The sequence below is a fragment of the Trichechus manatus genome, unplaced genomic scaffold (assembly GCF_000243295.1).
Source record: "Trichechus manatus latirostris isolate Lorelei unplaced genomic scaffold, TriManLat1.0 scaffold00077, whole genome shotgun sequence".
Taxonomy (NCBI): Eukaryota; Metazoa; Chordata; class Mammalia; order Sirenia; family Trichechidae; genus Trichechus; species Trichechus manatus.
Genome location: NW_004444013.1, coordinates 10181903 through 10201146, shown reverse-complemented (window position 1 = coordinate 10201146; position 19244 = coordinate 10181903). Strand labels below are relative to the sequence as shown.

At 44.0% G+C, this 19244-nt stretch overlaps 1 protein-coding gene across 5 annotated transcripts in view; it reads right to left on the bottom strand.

Moving 5' to 3' along the window:
- Window positions 1–19244, bottom strand: part of SMURF1 (SMAD specific E3 ubiquitin protein ligase 1) — a 132646-nt gene that overhangs the window by 8119 nt on the left and 105283 nt on the right. For 3 of the 5 annotated variants that reach the window (XM_023735334.1, XM_004380806.2, XM_023735336.1), the window contains 10 exons: window positions 18513–18588; window positions 15296–15537; window positions 14698–14782; window positions 12919–13065; window positions 11590–11788; window positions 9795–9898; window positions 5815–5929; window positions 4743–4921; window positions 3611–3748; window positions 2743–2863 (listed from right to left, as the gene is read on the bottom strand). In XM_023735334.1, the coding sequence (XP_023591102.1) occupies window positions 2743–2863; window positions 3611–3748; window positions 4743–4921; window positions 5815–5929; window positions 9795–9898; window positions 11590–11788; window positions 12919–13065; window positions 14698–14782; window positions 15296–15537; window positions 18513–18588 (1406 nt within the window). Of the gene's footprint in view, window positions 1–2742; window positions 2864–3610; window positions 3749–4742; window positions 4922–5814; window positions 5930–9794; window positions 9899–11589; window positions 11789–12918; window positions 13066–13971; window positions 14049–14697; window positions 14783–15295; window positions 15538–18512; window positions 18589–19244 lie in introns of all 5 variants that reach the window. The other 2 variants (XM_023735338.1, XM_023735337.1) reach the window with 2 other exon arrangements.

Here is a 19244-nt window from a genome sequence, read left to right as displayed (position 1 = left end):
ACCATGACTTACAGGGTCACTATGACTCGGAATCAACTTGATGGCAGTAGGTTTGGTTTTGGTTAAATCAATGGAAAGACATTCCATGTTCATGAATTGGGAGACTTAATATTGTTAAGATGCCAATTCTACCCAAAACCCCATCTAAAGATACAACTCCTATTAAAATTCCAACAGACTTTTTTGCAGAAATTGAAAAACTGATCCTGAAATTCATGTGGAATTTCAAGGGGCTCTGGATAGCCAAAAAATCTTAAAAAAAAGGATTCACATTTACCAATTTCAAAAAACATTACAAAGCTACAGTAATCATAACAGTATGGTACTGGTATAAGAACAGATATACAGACCAATGGAATGGAATTGAGAATACAGAAATAAATCCATGCATATATGGCTAAGTAATTTTCAATAAAGATGACAGATTGATTCAGTAGGGGAAAGAATAGTCTCTTCAACATATGGTGCTGGGGCAACTGAATTTCCACATGCAAAAGTATGAAGTTGGATCCATACATCCATACCATATACAAAAACTAATTCAAAATGGATTAATGACCTAAACTTAAGAGCTAAAACCATATAAATCTCAGAAGAAAATATAGAGGTAATGCTTCAGGACCTTCTTTTAGGCAATTGATTCTTAGCTATAACACCAAAACACAGCACAACAAGAGAAAAAAATAAACTGGACTTCATCAAAATTAAAAACTTGTATGCATCAAGAGACATTACCAAGAAAGTAAAAAGACAACCAAAAGCATAAGAGAAAATATTTGGAAACCATATATCAGATAAGGGTTTAATATCCACAATATGGAAAGAACTCTTAAAATTCAACAATTAAAAGACTAACAACCCAATTAAAAATGGGCAAAGAACTGAAATAGGCATTTCTCCAAAGAAGATACACAAACGGCCAACAAGCACATGGGAAGATGGTCAACATCATTACATTAGGGAAATGCAAATCAAAACCATAACGAGATATCACTTCATACCCACTAAGATGGCTACTATCAAAAAACAACAAGTGTTGATGAGGATATGGAAAAATTAGAATCCTCCTCTATTGCTAGTGGGAATGCAAAATAGCGCAGTCACCGTGGAAAACACTTTGGCAATTCCTAAAAAGTTAAATACAGAGTCGCCACCTGACCCAGCAATTCCAATCATACGCATATACCCAAAAGAATTGAAAACAACTTCTCAAACTGAAACACGTACATCAACATTCAGTGCAGCACTGTTCACAACAGCCAAGGGTGAAAACCACCCAAATGGCCATCGACGGATGAATGGGTAAATGAAATGTGGTCTGTACCTATAATGAAGTATTATTCCGCTGTGAAGAGGAATGACGGTCTGATGCATGCCACCACATGAAGAATTTTGAAAACATTACACTAAGTGAAGTAAGTCAGACACAAAAGGACAAATACTGCGTGATTCCACTTTTATGAAATATCTAGAACAGACAAATCCATAAAGACTTTTTTAGTGGTTGCCAGGGGCTGGTGGGGGCAACAGGGGTTTGAAAAATAGAATTTATAGTCTTGTTAGAAAAAATATATATGTGTGTGTTCGTTAAAAAGAGTAAAAAAAAAGGAAAAGAAAATTGTGTGGGAAAATGCAGACATTGATGAATGACTCAGAAAATGATTCAGAGGAATAGGGCTCTAATTGTAAAGAAGTTTTTGGACACCACAGTCAACTTAATTTCTTCTTTTATTTTCCTTATGCATGTACAAGTGTGACATGATAAGAAAAATCCATGCCTAACTATGTCTAAATGGGTTTTAATAAATATAAAATAAAAATCCTAGGTTATAAGAAAAATGAATAAATAAAAACTTGGTTTCCAAAGCAAAGCAGCAGCAGCAGCCGTGTCCGAGTAAACCAGAGTCAGGAAGAAGCACGCTGCTCAATCTTTCTCCCACTCCAGGCCAGCTCACAGCCCATGAAGACAGTGGCCAGGCACCGCTGTGACGTCATCTGACAACAAATCTGTGTCTGTATTTTGCCCCTTGCTGGGGAGGAGCAAGCATGACAGAACTGCCCCTCGGGAGTGAGCAGGGAGGAGTGAAGTGAGACCCCGCGGTGATTCAAGGACATGCAGGGATTGATGATCTGTGGGGTTCAGAGTCTGAAGAGAAAGAAGGGGTGCAGCCAGGGTTCTGTGAGGTCTGGGATATGGAGGTACTTTCCACAGCTGGTTCGGAAAGTCCACTCCAGAGCTACCGCTTCACCCAGGGGAGGCTCACAAACTCCCGCCCTCTCCCCGGCGGCAGAAAGACTGACGAAAGTGTGAAGGGTTGAGCTATTTGGCACTAAGCAGAGATGGCTAAGGGATGAATGAATCATTATTTTCAAGAACATAAAGTCTGATGAGAGAGAACAGCAACGCTTTGTTCTTATTCTGATAATAGCTGGAAGAATCAACAAAGGTGACGCTGTGGAAGATATGGTTAGATACAAGATCATTCTCTCGATCTGAGGAGATTACCAGGACGGGTTATAGACTCTCCAGAGCTGGAGATCCTGAAAAATAGGAGAAATGTCCTGAACAACTTCTGAAGAATGATCCCGAGTCATTGCCACCCAGGGAGACACCCACCTCGCCAGTAATAAAGGAGCACAGGCCCCCTCACCCCGCTCCTCACTCTCACCCTGGCTGTGCCCATGAGGCCCCTGACCGCAGCTGACCCCTTCCATGCCCGAGTTGGCATGGCCCACACGCACCTCTAGTTCCTTCTGGTCAAAAGGCTTCAGTAAGTGTTGAGGGATGAGTTCATTGAACCCCTTCTGGAGAGCTAAGAACTGGGCTTCAATTCCTCTCATAAACCTCCAATTTACATACAACCTGAGAGAAAAATCCACAAGTTGAAAGGAATACTAAGTGGTTCAGGAAAAAGACAATATTCCCCCACTCTAGGTTCTGACACCCCTATCTTGCAGGCTGAAGGTAAGCTCCCCACAACAGATCAAAACCTCACTGAACAGCAGCACTGCCGGCCTGAGTATCAAGTTAATCAGCATATGCTACTACACCTTCTGATTCTTAATAAAAGAAGCACAACTTAACCTGACCTGTGACAGCAACTGGCAAAATGTAAAGTACTTTTGTAAACGAAGCACAGGACACGTGAAAAATGCCCCCAAAGCTGACAGCTTGAGCACAGACACACCCACGTGATAGAAGTGAGTAGTCACTTGTATTGATCTGCTTGAGGAAGAGATGGACAAGCAGGCCACGGTGGATATGTCCTAGGAACTGATCACAAGGAAGCCTCCTGCTCTCTCCACATTCGTACCAGGTGATCACATGAAAGTCTCCCCTGACTGGGCCTGTGGGGTCATTACTTGCCCCTTCAACATGTCACCGTGGTCACATCAGGGCTCCTCTAGGCAGCTCCTAAGTGTCTCCTGCTAGTGGGATTCTGGGCACAAATGCCATCGAGGACAGGCAAGCGTCACCCAAGACCGCTATTTGCTAAACAAGACTGTAGCGCCTGGAGTGAAGGGGCCACAACAATCTAAACGTGAACCTGTTGTGCCCAAGGCGGGCCCAGGTGGCCACCCATGTCCCCAGTGTCCCCCTTGACGTTACCGGACATATTCTTTTTTGTTCTCCTCTGTGACAGGGACATTCCTGCCATTGGGTTTCAGTTCATGCTGGAGAATCCGCCCGAAGGCGTTGTGCTCCACGCAGAAGGTGTGGTCCAGCACAGGGGTGATATCGTTCTCCCTGTCCAAGGCAGGACACAAGTAGACATTAGAGCTTTGGCACACGCAGCAACCAATGGAACGTGGCATGGCATGGAACATCCGGCAGAGAGCGAGAGAGCATTTACTGCCTGCCAGATCCAGAGCCGCAAGGGGCAGGGCGGAGCCTCAGCGGACACAGACGGTGTGCAGTGGGAAAGCACTGGAAGACTGTGGCGTTCTCATCCTAGAAGGAGGTGACAGTAGCCCTACCACTGTGATTCATGAGACACAGCAACCTTACAGCTGTGTGACCGTGTCAGAGGGAAATCAGCCTGGGAAAAGCCACCAGGAAAACCGGTCACTTTTATATTAGTACCCTTTTTTAAGGCAGGCTTTTCAAATCGATCAGTTCAAACAAAAAAGCACTTGAAAGTTAAACAGTTTCTTCATCTGCTATATTGTTTGAAACATAGAGGAAAACTCTATGGGACGGAGGCCCGCGCTGCCCACCCCTCACTAGCACGTGTCAGGCAGGAGGCAGCCTAGAGCCTGGCCCTGTCCGCTCATCAGCTTTTCCTCGGTTTTGCCAGAGCAGGTCCTTCATTCCTGTGATATCCACCACGTCACTATGCCTGTGACTCTTAACAGAGGGGTGCAGAGTAACCCTAAAACAAAGGTGTTCATTTTGTCTTGTTACTTTCTTGGCTCCTCTCCAGATTAACCGGAGATACCTGGGAATGTCTAATACACACACCCTAATAACATCTGTGATCTTACCTTACTCGTGTGAGAAAACAGCTAAAGAAGTGAGTCCATCAAGAGAAACTGGCCTCATGAGGAAAATACGTCAATTAAGTATTTTTTTGTTAAATCTGCTTTTTTGATTTTGTTATAATACACTAGTTTTCTTCCCCAGTTTCACACCCATCCCTAAAATATATACACATGTGCACATATACCCTAAATATACTCTGCTTATGCTCAGGCAGATAACTCTGAATTTTCAATTAACAGAAGAATGAGTCCATACTTACAGAATCCACACTAAGCTCTTATGGAGCTCTGGGTCCACCGACTCCAAATCTGAAAGCTGGATGGCTTTTCCCAGTAGCTGCTTATAGAAGGGGACCGTGAAGCCCCCATTGATGTAGTGTCCATGGAACACAGCCAGACCCATGATCCGACCCACAAAGTGGAAATAAGACAAATGGTCCTGTAGGGGACACCAGAGAACACAAATCATTAGGAAATGCTTGACCACAGCTGGCACCTTGAGCTTTCCCTAAGCTTCTTGGGAGAAGTGCCCCACAGGCATCCAGACACGGACCAGTCACCCATGACCAAAGGGAAGAAGACTGCTTCTGCAGTCACAATTTGGAGCACGTCTTTTGTACAAATCAGCTGAACATTTTGTATGCTCTTAGTCTAAACGCCTTCTCCTCAGAATTACTAAAAATTTCAGCACAGCGACAGCACAGCATTAACCCAAGCGCTGGCCTTCTGAGTGCTGGCCCCATGGATGGCACAGGTCACTCGCCCATGGCGCGCCACCCACTACACTCAAAGGAAATGAAGAGCAGGGGGCAACTCCGGTCTCCCTCCATCATCCCTCCTCCAACCCAACAAGAAAGAAAGAAATCCTACAAAGGAAAATAAGCATGAACAAGTTAAGAAAAAGAATCCTTTTAAAACCAGAGCCGTTCTATTTTTGACTAGGGAATCAACCTCACATTTCTACTTGTAAATATGAATTAGTCAAAACTTAGTTTCCATGCTGGTAAAAGGTTTTTTCATTATCCGAATGCTCGAGTAGAACTTCTCCTTGACTTCCCCTCAGCAAATACGGTTATCGTCCCAGAGTTCCTTCAGCGCCAAGCAAGCGCTTGGAGTACCCACGCAGCTCTGTTTCACCCTTGTTCTCAGTGAAGACAACATACCAATGATCCCAATCATGAAGAACACCCAGGACTGCTAACTTTCACTTCACACATCACAGTCTCTGCACATGTCTACACTGAAGAAACCAAGAACTGAGACTGAAACTGAAAATCCATTTAAAAAACATCTCCAACTAAATTTCCAACCTCTTCACTCTTTAGTACTTACAGGGTTGATTGAAGAATCTGGATTGATCTGCAACATGTAAATGTTGTCGGTAGAATACTGGAAGAGTCCATAATATGGATTCAACATTTCATGGCACAATAAATAAAGCCACTCCCTAGGAATAACCACAACAAAAGCATTTTATATGTGCCACAACTTCTAGTTTTAAATCTTAACAACTTTCTTTCTTTCTCAAGAAAGGGGATCAACCCATTATGCCTGGAAGGCCAACAGCAGTGTAGCCTGAAGCCAGCGGTGGGGGGATGCTGGCTCAGAGAGCACGGTGTGTCCAGACTATGCAGATGTGCCCAGTGAAGTGAGAGCTCGCTTCCGGAACCATTGGAAATGAATTTTCTTGCCTCAGATATGTAATAGCCACCGATTTTATCAGATAAAACTCACAGTATTTAGAAGCACACCCAGAGGCAACTCATGGATACCCAATAATTAGTACTCACTACAGAATGACCCAGACCCCAAGCACAAAGCTGAGGCTGAGAGAGAACTGCAGTGGACTCCAAGTACGATCATCTCAGAAAGGCAGTGTTTGCAGCAGTTTACTCATTAGCTTTCCTGCCCCTTGGCGAAGGTTTTCTCTGATATTTTGCAAAGATCAAAATCCCAGTTGATGATGTTAATGAGGTGGTATTAACTGATAAAAGCCAATAAAAAGCAGTAGGATCCCACTTCTATTTTAAATGCATGTGTGCATATATATATGTACATAAAACTTAAGAGTGGATGGATTTACACTACATTGTTAGCAGCAGTCAACTTGGGAATTAGGATTCTGGGTCATTTTCAGTTTTCCTTTTGCTTCTTTCTAGTTTTTAGATTTTCTATGGTAAATGTATTCTTAATGTTTTAAATAAGAAGCAAACATGTCAAAGTCTAGGGAGGCAGGGGAGGAGGTTTAAAAGTGACTTTTGCCCAATTTTGATATAATTTTATGTCTGTTCTTACTTTTTAATATAAGCATTTATCACTTTTATAATTAAAAACTAGTTTAAAACTTAAAAATGTTAATTCTAAGAGTTTAAAAATCTGAGTGGGGTACATAAGCATAAGTTATTTTCTCAATTCCTTTGTATTTGAACCATTTCATTATAAAAACTAATATTTAAAAAAAAAAAATCCATTCTAAATAGAAGCCATATGACTGAATTGCTTTGGCCAGGTTGTGATAAGCTCAGGTATAGGGGGGATCTTATAATAACACCTATAGCAGATCCACAAATAGCCTTTCAATTCTTCTACTCAAAATCTTTTCAAATGAATACACCTCATTAAGATAGCAGCCCAAAATTTTATTCTGAAATGTCTTACTCTTTCAAGCAGAAAGACACAGAATTGAGACAGAATATGGAAAATAAGAACAAACGCAAATGTAAACACCTGTCCAGGGTAATTGTGAAAATATACAAAAAATGATCAGACCAAAACAACATTACGTATCAAAGCCAAAGGAACTGCTAGAAAGGATGAGGTGCTAAATCTTATGAAGTCCTCTTTACTAGAAAGGTGAAACTGCACTCGGTTCACCTCCAACTTTTAGAGTTTGGATTTCCGAGAAATCATTTTTTAAAAAGCCAAGGACCTGCAATAGTCTAGACAGGAAGTGATCAAAATACAAGCAAAGATTCTGACAGTGCCGTGGACAAGGTAAAGAGGCATCTTAGGTATGTTCCGGAAGTAGTAAGGAAGAGCTAATGACTATATAGCGAAAGCGTGGGAAGGAATGGCTTCAGGGCCAAACCCAGAAAATCAGCACAGACTGCTCCTCCTGGACTAGATCATTAGTACATATATGCACACACATGGAATACATATACGCATCTTAAATCTCTACAATTCTCTGACGTAGGTATAATCCCCATTTATAGATCAGGAAGACTCCGAGGGTGAAATCACCACCAAGATCAAAGTGGAAGTGGTCGAGTACGATTCAAAGCTCTTTCTACCACAGCATCATGTTAACTGAGGAAAATGCAGGACTATAACTCCTATCAAACCAAAGCGAGCTGCTCATGTGCACATGCGTGCCCAAGGATACGTAATGCCAACCATGCGAAGGAATAATGTACATTAAGGCAGCCCAAGATACTAAACTCTTGAGACACCTTGAGCCTATAAAAGAAAAAGCAGAGAAGAGAACATGGAAATAGTTAAACTGGAATAGTTAGTACAAATATGAACAGTTAAGTAAGAAGATTCCCACCTGAAAGAGGGCCAGACAGCCCATACCTCGTCAGGAAATGGAACGAGTGTGTATCAGGACAGAAGAAGTTACATCTTGCCAAAAGAAAGATGGTTTCTAGACTCAGTCAAGGAAGAAACTGGGGGCAGTCTCGAGAAGAATACCTGCCATTTCCCGTGGAGAGGCGGTATGAAGGCTCATGTTTAGGAAATGAGGCTCTGCACACCCCCTTATCCCAGCCGGGCTCCAGGACAAGTGAGGACCAGGAGGTGAGACGGACAGACAGCAAATGAGAAGAAGTTAAGTGATTCTGTCCTAGGGCCAAAAGACATACCTTGAAATTTTTTTGTTTAATTCTGTTCTTTTGGCTGCTGACGAAATCCCATCTCCAACCAGAAACTGAAGGAAACCTCTATATGCTTATCAGAATGTACGTTCGCTTGGGATAACCACTGTAGGGCTAAGAATTTGCTGGTGTTTTCCAAATTGCAAAGGTGTGAGGCTCTTCTACCCTGACTTCCCCAGATAGGGTCCCTATGTGACATCGTCACAGGATCACTGACCTTGCCTTTGTAGCACCTCTCAGAGTTATCGTTTTACAGTTACTTGAGTAATTCTAGGATTACTGCCTGAACCTCGCCAGACTGGAAACTCCTTTGTCTGGGGGATAGACAGGGTGAAAGGGGCAGGGAACACGTTATTTTGCTCACTACTGTATCCCTAGTACTTAGTACGCGGTAGAATCTCAATATTTAATGACTAATGAAAAAATATAATTCTTACAAGGGCATATGAAATTATAGGGGGTATTCTCCTTTAACAAATTCAATTGTGCTGTAGTTTAATTCTTTCATTTTATATTGTAATGCAATGGCATTCAACAAATTACTGTGTTATAGTGATTTAAAAACAAAAACAAAATAGAAGCACTATAAGGCAAGTTGAGGAAATCTCCCAGAAAGTAAGGTGGCGGGGGGAGGACAAAGAGGTGGGAAATAAAAGAAAAACATGAGACATGTTACCTAAAGTGACAAACAAGAGAAGAACTAAAAATATTGAAGTTACGAGATTGAGAGATGAGAGTATTAAACCCTCACCACCACCATTACTCAGTCTGTGTCTATGACTATAAGCGAAGAAATCAGTAGATAACAGCTGAACTGCTCAATTTAGTGATATAGGGACACCTAGCAGAAGAAACACTAAAAGAATAAAAAAGTTGTCTCGAGGCTGAGAAGAGGTAGAACAGGAAGTAGTAGCTTTTCGGTACAGGCTCTTATATAGTCTTTTTTTTTTAAATAACATGCATGAATTATCTTGACCAAAATTTCAAAACTGAATTTTTAAAATTCCTTTGACACAAATGTAATTTACAGTGCCCCACCACCCCCAACCTCTGGAAGTGCCCTAGTGGGAAAGCAAGGCCCATGTTAACGTCAGTTGCAGGCCCTCTCCGTGTTTCAGGTTCAGAAGTGCGTGATGAAGAAGGTAGGAAGCGTAACGGTTGAATTCTAGCTTTTCAAGAAGTGAGCTAATGGTGACGATCACGGATGTCCCGACAGGTTATAGCAAGATGCTTGCAGGTGCACACGCTCAGGAATGCCCGAGGAAGCTCCCAGAGGCGAACCTCAAGTTCTGACAGCGCCAGACCAGCACAGCGCTGCCCCCTATTCTCAGTGATGAAGCACTAAAGAAGGAAGGGGGAACACCTTTCCTGGGACAGTATCCTCCTACAGTCTTGCTGAAACCCACGCGGCAGAGAGGGACCAAGTCAGTGTCTCACCTCGCCACTCCGCCGTAATCCAAACCTTCTTCTCCTCGGAATTTCACCATCAGTCGTTTCTTCAAGTCCTTTGGCCGCATCTTCATTATCTGGCGGTAAGACTCCTACACATAAAAATTAGTTTCAGAGGGAACGTTTCTTAGTCTCAAAATTGTAAAAGATGAAAGGTTATGGATGATGGGGCCCCATTAAAAATCAGCTTTCACTTGAGTCTGAGTTGTATCTGGTCCCCATCCAGAATGCTGACTTGACATCTAGTACACTGCTGCTTCCATCATCTTTTCCTCCAGCTTCTCCCTCAGACACACAGGACGACCCCCAGTGCTAGGGAACACTACACGGACGCAATCACTAATGGCGTAAGGACAAAGTCCTCACCAGAGATGATCCTCTCTACGTAAATTCAGTTCAGTGTGCCATTTATACATCGTAACCAAAATGAGGATGTCATCAGCAAGTCTGAATAGGAAAAGAATTCTGAGCCTGTTGTTATCTCTGAGGTGAAAATTCACACAAGATTCCCACTAAGTAGAAAAGCAAAACAAGGTTTAAGACAGACATAAAGCAGCTTAGCCTGAAGCATAGAAAACATGTGGTCAGCCTGATATTCCCCCCATTCAGCATTTTAACTGGAGCCACCTAAATGTTTATAGATGGCTTCAATGATAAGGCACTTACGAAGCTTCTCATGCTTTAACGTAACTCAAGCCCTACCATCCCCAGAGGGAAACGGGATGTTGAGTGGAAATTTTCTGGCAGCAAGATGTCAATAATTGCACTCTTTTCCTGTTCCTGGCAACCATTAAAGATGGCTCCATGGCCACTGTAGCTGACACCCTCACAGCACGAGTGTCAAGGATCAGCACAGACGGCCCTGGTGCCCCTTTCTTTGGTGCCTGTCGCTGGGAGAAGGCGCCCAGTTCCCTGCAGAGGCGGTTCTCACCCTCCAGGGCCTCCCTCAGCTGTTGAAGTGCTGTAAGAATCTGCGTTCACGTCTTACTTGGTCTCATTTCATAATTTCTGCCAATGTCTCCACAAAGGAAGGCAGGATATGACCCAAACACAGTTAGGATTTTACCCTAGGATCACCTTTTCCCTAGAGAGGAAAGTGCCTGCTTAATTAGGGGATCACACCTTCCCAGGAACCATCTGCTCTCCCTATTTCCAGAGGAGACACTGGGTGGCCACTAAGCTTCTCTGAGAAGGAGGTGCCAGTAGATGAACTTGTGTGCAGGGTGACAACACAGGAGATGATAGGTTCTGAGGCGAATGTGCAGACTGTGGTCCCTGGGTGGCAAAGACCGAAAAGGTTGGGGGTTCTAACCCATTCGGTGGTGGACGAAGGGCCTGGCAGTCTACTTCCATAAAGATTACAGCCAACAAAACCCTATGGAGTTCAGTTCTACTCTGTAACACATGGGATCGCCGTGAGTCAAAACCAACTTGATGCAATGGGTAATGGTTTCTGCACAAATCTGCAGGTTTGTACCTCCAAAGGGATCTAGTATTTAAACTTTCACCATAGGAGGAAATACAGCTCCTTCTCTCTAAGCAGGCTCTGGTCCTGACAGACTCCTGCATTTGGCTTAGTAATGAAATTAATACCTGAAATACCAAACGGAAGGAAGAGCTCACTGAAATGCAGACATGGCTCACAGGGCAGTGGGGGTAAAGCCGCCTCCTCTAAAACGAAGGTGTTTACTCAGGAAGTGGTTCCTTTGGCTGAATCGCCTGTTTGTGTATTAACAGGAATGAAGAGTCTTTGCCTTACTGTGAGTTGTGCTCAATTCTATACCTCAAATATTTCTTCTCGGGAGACTTCAATGCGGCAATGGCCAGCTTGGGGTTGCTGCAGTGAAAGTTCATGTCTGAGGACTTTGAGTTTCTGGACTAGATCCCTCTCGTATCTCTGGGCAGGCAGCTCCTCGTCCTCCACAGAGCCTTCACTGGGCAGTGGCAGTGGCTGGCTTGGCTCCTTCAGTTGGCACTGGTGACTTGAGAAGAAGAGAAGCATCAAAGTCACTCCAAAAGCCACGGCTGGGCAAGCTGCGAGCACTGCCCTTCATGCAAAAGGAGCTAACAAGAGAGTTTATTATACAGAACTTCAGGTGGAAACCTCTTCTCTGAACACATAACTCTGTACATAAAACCAAAAAAACCAAACCCGCTGCTGTCGAGTTGATTCCGACTCATAGCGACCCTATACATAACTGTACATAGCTATGTAAAAATTGCTGACAGCTGCCATCTGCCCAAATATGGGTGTAGGGTACACTAAAGGAGATACCCCAGTTCCAAGCAACTACTTACCTCATACATTATCATTGCTATAAATAAAAACGGAAATTGCTAACATTTATCATGCATCTATTACGCACCTAGGAGTCTGACCAGCACACTATTAGATGCACTGTGGCAGTCAGAAGGGAGTGAGTTGACATGAAAAATTGAAAAAGGAGCTAAGGGTGGGGCAGTGTGCACAAGAGCAAATAACTCAAGTGAAACCTCACGGTGACCCTTCTGCATTGTTATAGCCAAGACATTCCTAAGCCCACTCATTAAAAGCCAAATTCTCAGAAAATAAAGGGCTAGGACTGGTAGAGTGACCCAGTGGCATCTGTCTTGTTCACACTTTGCCACTCGCCCCAGCTGCAGACTGGAGAGCTGTGTATGCGAGAACACAAGAAGCCTGGAGCCCTTTCCCAGCTCCAAATGATCCAGGAATGGCAAACCCGGGAGAAGGCTCCGGCAATTCCCGTCTGACTGTGGCCATCACCTCCGGAGTGCTGAATGGGCACGAAGGGACCCCCCCTTCACTGCTGCTCCCCGCGAGCCTGCTAAGGGCTGTGCGTGTCACTAGATGCTGCATGCAGAGGCCGATCCATGAAGCTTCCGAGACTGGCACCTCCCTGGCTTTCATTTAAGTGGCAAGTAAGAGAAGGGTGGCGGCAGCATATGGCTTAAGGATGGTTTGCAGGTAGTTTTAAGAATTTCTCATACTTTGCTTAAGCTTATTCTCCACCAACTGACAGTGCAGTAGATAAATTAAGAAAAACATTAGTCCTAAGCACTGACTGTAAACATGTGAGGGCAACATAGAGTTTAAAGAAAAAAAAAATCTTACTTCATGATGTGGTGTAACCTTGGGTCTGTAAACTGTGTTGTTCGGTTATTATGATCTACAAAATATATCCTCCCAGAAACGGTACTTCTGACTTCCCAACCGGGTGGCAGTGGTCCAAGTTCATCACAGTTCACACTGTTAAGGTCTCTGCCAAAACGGAAGACAAAGAGAGGCAGTCCATGTGAGCACGGAGGAAAAGATCAGAACTGCGGCGTGAACTGCCACAGGCTCCTTATCAAGGTGTCTGTGTCAGTTCTGCTAAGACAGACAATCACCGTGCTACTTCTGCCAGACCCTACTGGCCCACCCCATTGTGCTGCCAGCGAGAGCCAACTCCAACAGATAAACATGAACTTTCTTCTAACCATGCTTCTAACCATGATGGGGGACGTGGTCGGCCAGGGAATATCCTTTATTATAGTAAAGAGGGCAAAAACAGGAGAAGTATCTGAATGCTTTGGAAAACTACTGGAATTCACAAGACAAATTCAATACTCAGGGTCAGACAGGTTTCTCCACTGAAAAGCTCCCAGGTGGCAGCGAGCGTTGTAAAGTGGCATGGGCCTAGTCACGTGCTTCAGACACACACAGCTCTAGCCAGCTGCACCGGGCAGAGGCATTCTCACTCCAGCACTGGCTTTTCATTACCTGAGTGCTTCTAATCCTGACCTGTCGACTATTTCAATACAAACCACAGCTATGGGAGCTCACATGACTGACCACGACGCTTTCCAACAAGTGCAAAGCCCTGGCTGGCATTTGGTACAGTGGGCACATGAGAGACCTCAGTCACGTGCAGGTAACATCTCCATTCAGAATATAGCTACTGAATGGTAAATTCAACATAGACTGGGAAAATGAAAGACAGGAAGCTTCTACTCAGATGAAACAAATTATGAATAAAAAAGGAAACGGGCATTACTATAAATGTTATTTAGGTAGTAATGCTATTCTCAAAAAATAAGGTTAAATTAAAAAGTTAAGAAAAGCAAAGCAAAGAAAAAAAGACTTAATTCTGTCATGGAGTGGGGTGGGGTGGAAGGTCCCTCTGACCTGGGCTCAGTGTATGGCCTTGGAGAAGGAATTCATACAGAAAAGCTTCATCTTCCCCAGGAGTGGTCCCCAAAGGGCTGAGGCAAAAGGAACAGTAAAGTGGAAGGGAGAAAGAGTGTATGTAGTTCTTATGTCTTTCTATCTTTATATGCCCTTTTAACTTTTTATTATAGAAAATTCTAAGCACATAAAAAGTAGAGAACATAACAAATACCCATGGAACTACCTTCAACAATGACCGACTCGGTCAGCCGTGCTTCAGGTATGCCCCTATTCACTCCACTCAATTTATCTGAAGCAAACCCCAGACACCATATGATTTCACCCATCAATATTTTTAGTTTAAAATGAGAGCAATACATCTCAAAGGGTGTACTGCCTTTTCAAATAAGATCAACTTTATACAGTACATTCAATGTAACCTAGGGGTGAGGGTCTTTTTGGTTACATGATCCGATTTCAAGATACCTGATTGCTTTCTAAATGACCCCTTTGTATTTCAGCAGCTTCTGCTATTACCAGGTTGGGTCTGGAGCGGGCGGCAGAGCTGCGCTTGGAGACACACACACACAGAGCCTGGATGGAAGACCCAAGTGACAGAAGACGGCGTCCTGCTGCCACTCTTCAAAGTTTACATTTTCAAACCTCACGGGCTAGATCGTCCATACCTGGGAGATCCAGGCAAGGGCTAGACAGCATGACACATAAACAATCTAGAAAGCCTACCTGGGTATCCTGGGGTCGTGCCAGGTGCTCACGCCCGTCTGTGTGTGCAAAAAGTAAACTTGCCCCTGGACTGTGGTTCTTTGCTCTGCATAAAAAATTGGGGGATACGATTAGTTCAATTTGAGGAGGAGTTTTCAACCAACCTGCTAGTTATCTTTGCCAAGACTCTAAGCTTCCTGTCAATATTCTCTAAAAGCATACAGAAAAGGATTTGAAAGGGCAGTGGTTGACTCTGCCTAACTTCAAGCCACCAGCCTCTACATAAACATCTGGGCTCGTCTTGCTTTCTCCAGAACACCCGGAGACATGATATCTCGTTGTTGCCGTGTCCCTAGGTGAGCCGGCTCTATGCATGTCCACCCCTCAATGCTGACCTGACTGTCACCTGTTATTGCCAGATGCTGTGGCTTCTGATACTATCTGCCATAGCTAAATTATATTCCTTCTGCATTTCGGTGCTTCTCTCTGCGGTATCAAATGATCACTTCACTCTCAGCCCTCAGCAGATGAAGCACGCACAAGTTTCTGAAGAAATGGTTAAGGAAACAGAGCGCTTGGAAGCACTGGCCTAACACGCTCACCAGGAGAGAGTTCTCACCATAGCCCTCGGGCAGCTCGGGTGACTGGTGGCCGTGCGGGCGGTTCTGCGGTGTCTGCAGGGACCCTCGCACCTCGGGATTCCGAAGTCGCTGCACTTGAAGCCTCTGATCGTGACTTGGGGACTCCGCAAACCGGCAGTTGCCTCCCCCGGCAGCAGCACCCGTGCCATCTGTGTAAGGGGCCGGCTCCTCCATGAAGCAACTAAGTGGCCTCCCAGGCCCAGAGTCTTCATACACCGTTCTGGAAGGGAGAGAGGAGTGCAACTCGGGTGGGAATTCAGTCTGAGGAGTCACCGCATTAGTATCTTAAAATTAAAATTAAATGTGATGCTGTCACCTACGTTTATTTTGCTTTCCTTTAGTAGAGTGTCCCAAGTGCCTAGTTTTATCAAATTCACCTTGTCCCATTAAAATATAAAGACTGACAGACTCAAGAAGGACAAACGACCAAAGGAACCATATTTAAAGTGTCACCGACGCCACCTGTAGGAGGCCGTTCTCAGGGAGAGCTGAATGGCTAAGAAAAGCCAACCTTTCTTTTTTCTTGATTTAAAATCAAATGTAAATACTCCACTCTCCTTATCTCCTCTATAGGAGAATTCTTGGTTACAGCAAATTCAGCAATACCTTAAGTACTTTTTAACATAAATATTCACCTCTATGAACAATTTTGAGAACAATTTGCTATTTTCCTGTATTAGCAAGTAGTTTTTAAAAACTTTTTATATTGAACAACTTCAAAGACACGCATAACTGAGACAGCAGTACAATGAATCCCCAGCCACGGCCCCATCACCCCGCTATGACAGTGGTCAGCTCATAGCTATTCTTCAGTTCCTCCCCGCCACTGGATTCTTTTGAAACCAGTCCCAACATTTTATCACTTCATCCTTAAATATTCCAGAACAGACCTCTCAAATGTAAGAACGTTTTCATTATCACAATGAAAAAATGTAGATTCATTTTTTAATATCATCAAATACCAGTCATTGTTCAAGTTTCTCCAACTGTCTCATAAGGCAGGATCCAAAGGAGGTCCATACATTGCATTTAGTAGATATGTCTCTTAAGTCTATTTTAATATTAACTTATTCTTCTTCCCTCTTTTTTGTTTTTTTCCCTATAAGACACTGGGTTGTCTGACCCCCAGAACTCCCCCATTCTTGATGTTGCTCCTGCATTCCCTTGGGGCTGTGGAACGTGTTCCTCTGCCCCCTGTATTTCGTATGAAGTGGCAGGTGGACTGAGAGGGCTGACCAATGAAGATTCCATTTTTTGGCAAGACGATTTCAGAGAGGATGTTTTCACTTCCACCGAGAAGTGTATTTGTGGTGCGATGGATCGCTTTGTGCAGCCTTTCTCGCTATAGTCTTGGTAACTCCCACCCAAGTGATTAGATGGGACTCCGCAGATAGGGTAATTGTGGCCCACCAAGGGGACTGGTCAGTTTTGCCATCCTGTTGGGCTTGAAATGAGCCATCCCATAAGCAGGAAAGAGAGGATCCCACCACCACCGAGGAAGAACAGCCAGGAGTGGAGAGTGCGGTCCTTCGGACCCAGGAAACCTGCACTGAGAAGCTTCTGGATCCAGGAGACAGAGAGAGAGCTGTAACACTGAAGACAGCAAGACGCAGTGGCAGAGAAACGGTGGCAGGAGAGACCAGCAGAAGACAGTGCAGTGGGCTTCCTGGCCCATGGAGCAAGATAGCTGAGTGCCTCTGGGCAGGAGGCTTGCTGGAGGAGTAGGATGCTTCCAGGCACTTGGTGGAGCTACGTTTGCTGACCCACAGAGCTACAGTGGAGTGCCTTTGGGCTGAAGCTTACTGGCAAAGTGGGGTGCCTCTGGGCACTTACTGGTAGAGCTAAAAGGGCTTGGTAACACTTGCTGGAGCAGGGCAAAGGCCTAGGGCCAGAGAGTGGCGTGCCTGTGAGTATGGCTGAGAAGAGGCTGTCCTGATGGAAGAATTGTATCCTGAGCCTGAATTGTAACCTATTACTTCCCTAGTAAAACCCATAATCATGAGTATGGTCTGTGAGTTCTGTGTGGCCACTGCAATGAATTACTGAACTCAGCAAGTAAGAAGAGAGTGCCGTGGGAAGGACAGTTGGTGTCAGAATTGGTAAAGATGGCAGGGAGAGGAGGCATGTCTGACCTCTGCCTCATAGGAATCAGCCTTGGGCTCTTGATCTTGATGCTCCTTCCCCCTTGTGAAGTTAGAGGTGGTCAGGCACCTCCCTCACACAGTTTTTACAATGTTAATGTTGGATCATCTTTCTCTTGTGATGTTAGCAACTATTAATGGTTGCTGCCTAGATCTGTTAGAGGTTGCAAATCTCATTTTATCATTCCTTCTTTTATTAGCTGGAAGATTTCTACAGAAATTTTCTCTCATCACTGACGTACAGTTCCCACAGGAACTTAAACCAAAACCAAACCCACTGTTGTTGAGTCAATTCTGACTCACAGCAAACCTGTAGGACAGAGTAGAACTGCCCCAAGGCCGTAAATCTTTATGGAAGCAGACTGCCATATTTTTCTTCCACGGAGTGGCTAGTGGGTTTGAACCGCTGACCTCAGCAGCCATGCGCTTAACCACTGTGTTGCCAGGGCTCCCTTCCCACAGGAAAGGCATGTTAAATGCTTGCTTCTTTCCCTTTATTTAACAGTTTTCAGAATAACAAGCTCTCCCCCAAAAAAATCCATTGCCGTCGAGTCGATTCCAACTCATAGCGACCCCACAGGACAGAGTACAACTGCCCCATAGGGTTTCCAAGGAGCGGCTGGTTGATTCAAACTGCCGACCTTTTGGTTAGCAGCCAAATGCTTAACCACTGTACCACAGCATCCCGTAAAAGCGACCAATGAGTGTTTTTTGTTTTATTTTGGGTTTTTTTTTTTAGTGTTTTTGGGTTTTCTCCTCCTAAGTGTCATTCTGAACTCATGGATTTTAATATATCTGATGTATTTCAATTCATTGCAGTTATAATTCTTATTGATCCTCAAACTGTCCCATCTCTTCAAATTGGATCCTGAGATGTTTTGGCGCAACCCAGGAGTCTTTATAGCTTCCTTCATAAACAAGCAAACTGGGTCTGAGTTTTATCCCTAAAGTCCTTTAGTGCATCTCACATATTCGGCATAGTGAAGTAAGGCAGGAGGGACATTTTCATGTACACAGCAGAGAGTTCTGCACGCACCACCACAGTTATACATACCCTTCATTTTCTAACAGTCCTCTGCAGTCCACCACAGACCCTCCTGTGCCGATTCTGTCTCGCGTCTGTAAACTGACTAAAATAGAATAGAAAGCCTTACATTACAACTCAGTGGCATTTTATACAACTGTAATACAGTGAGTCACTGCAAATTTATAATTTTTGCACAATACTATAAAAAACAATGAGGCATATGTATACACACACACATATATTCCTATACTTCCAAGCGTGAGACGTTTTACTCCAGCAGCTGCACACCACCACATACCCCTCGGAACATTCCTTGTAAATTTAGGGCAGGAGGAGGCGCTGCGTTTCTCGTGCTACCCTTAAAAATAACAGCTCAATCTTCAGTTCCTCTAAGTGACCTTATTTTTAAAGAAGACTTTGAGTTGTGTTTAACAATGACACAGTGAGCACTGTCAGCATCTGCAAAGTCTACATGGATCGACATAAACAGACACTCTATCCCTACTATGAACAACACAGACATTTATAAAGTTGTTTCCAGTTAAAGTTTCCCTGGCACATCCCTCCACAAACAAAGAAAAGAAGAAATCACAAACAGGTGAGAACGTTTTCATTATGAGAGTTGTCAGGATGTATACCCACTGTTCATTCATCTTGGGTCAAGTCTACGTAAGACAATACCAATAAGATCTGTAGTCATAACGTTGCTCTGGGGTGCTACTGAAAGACTATGTTTTCTCTGGTTCCTAGCCATGCATA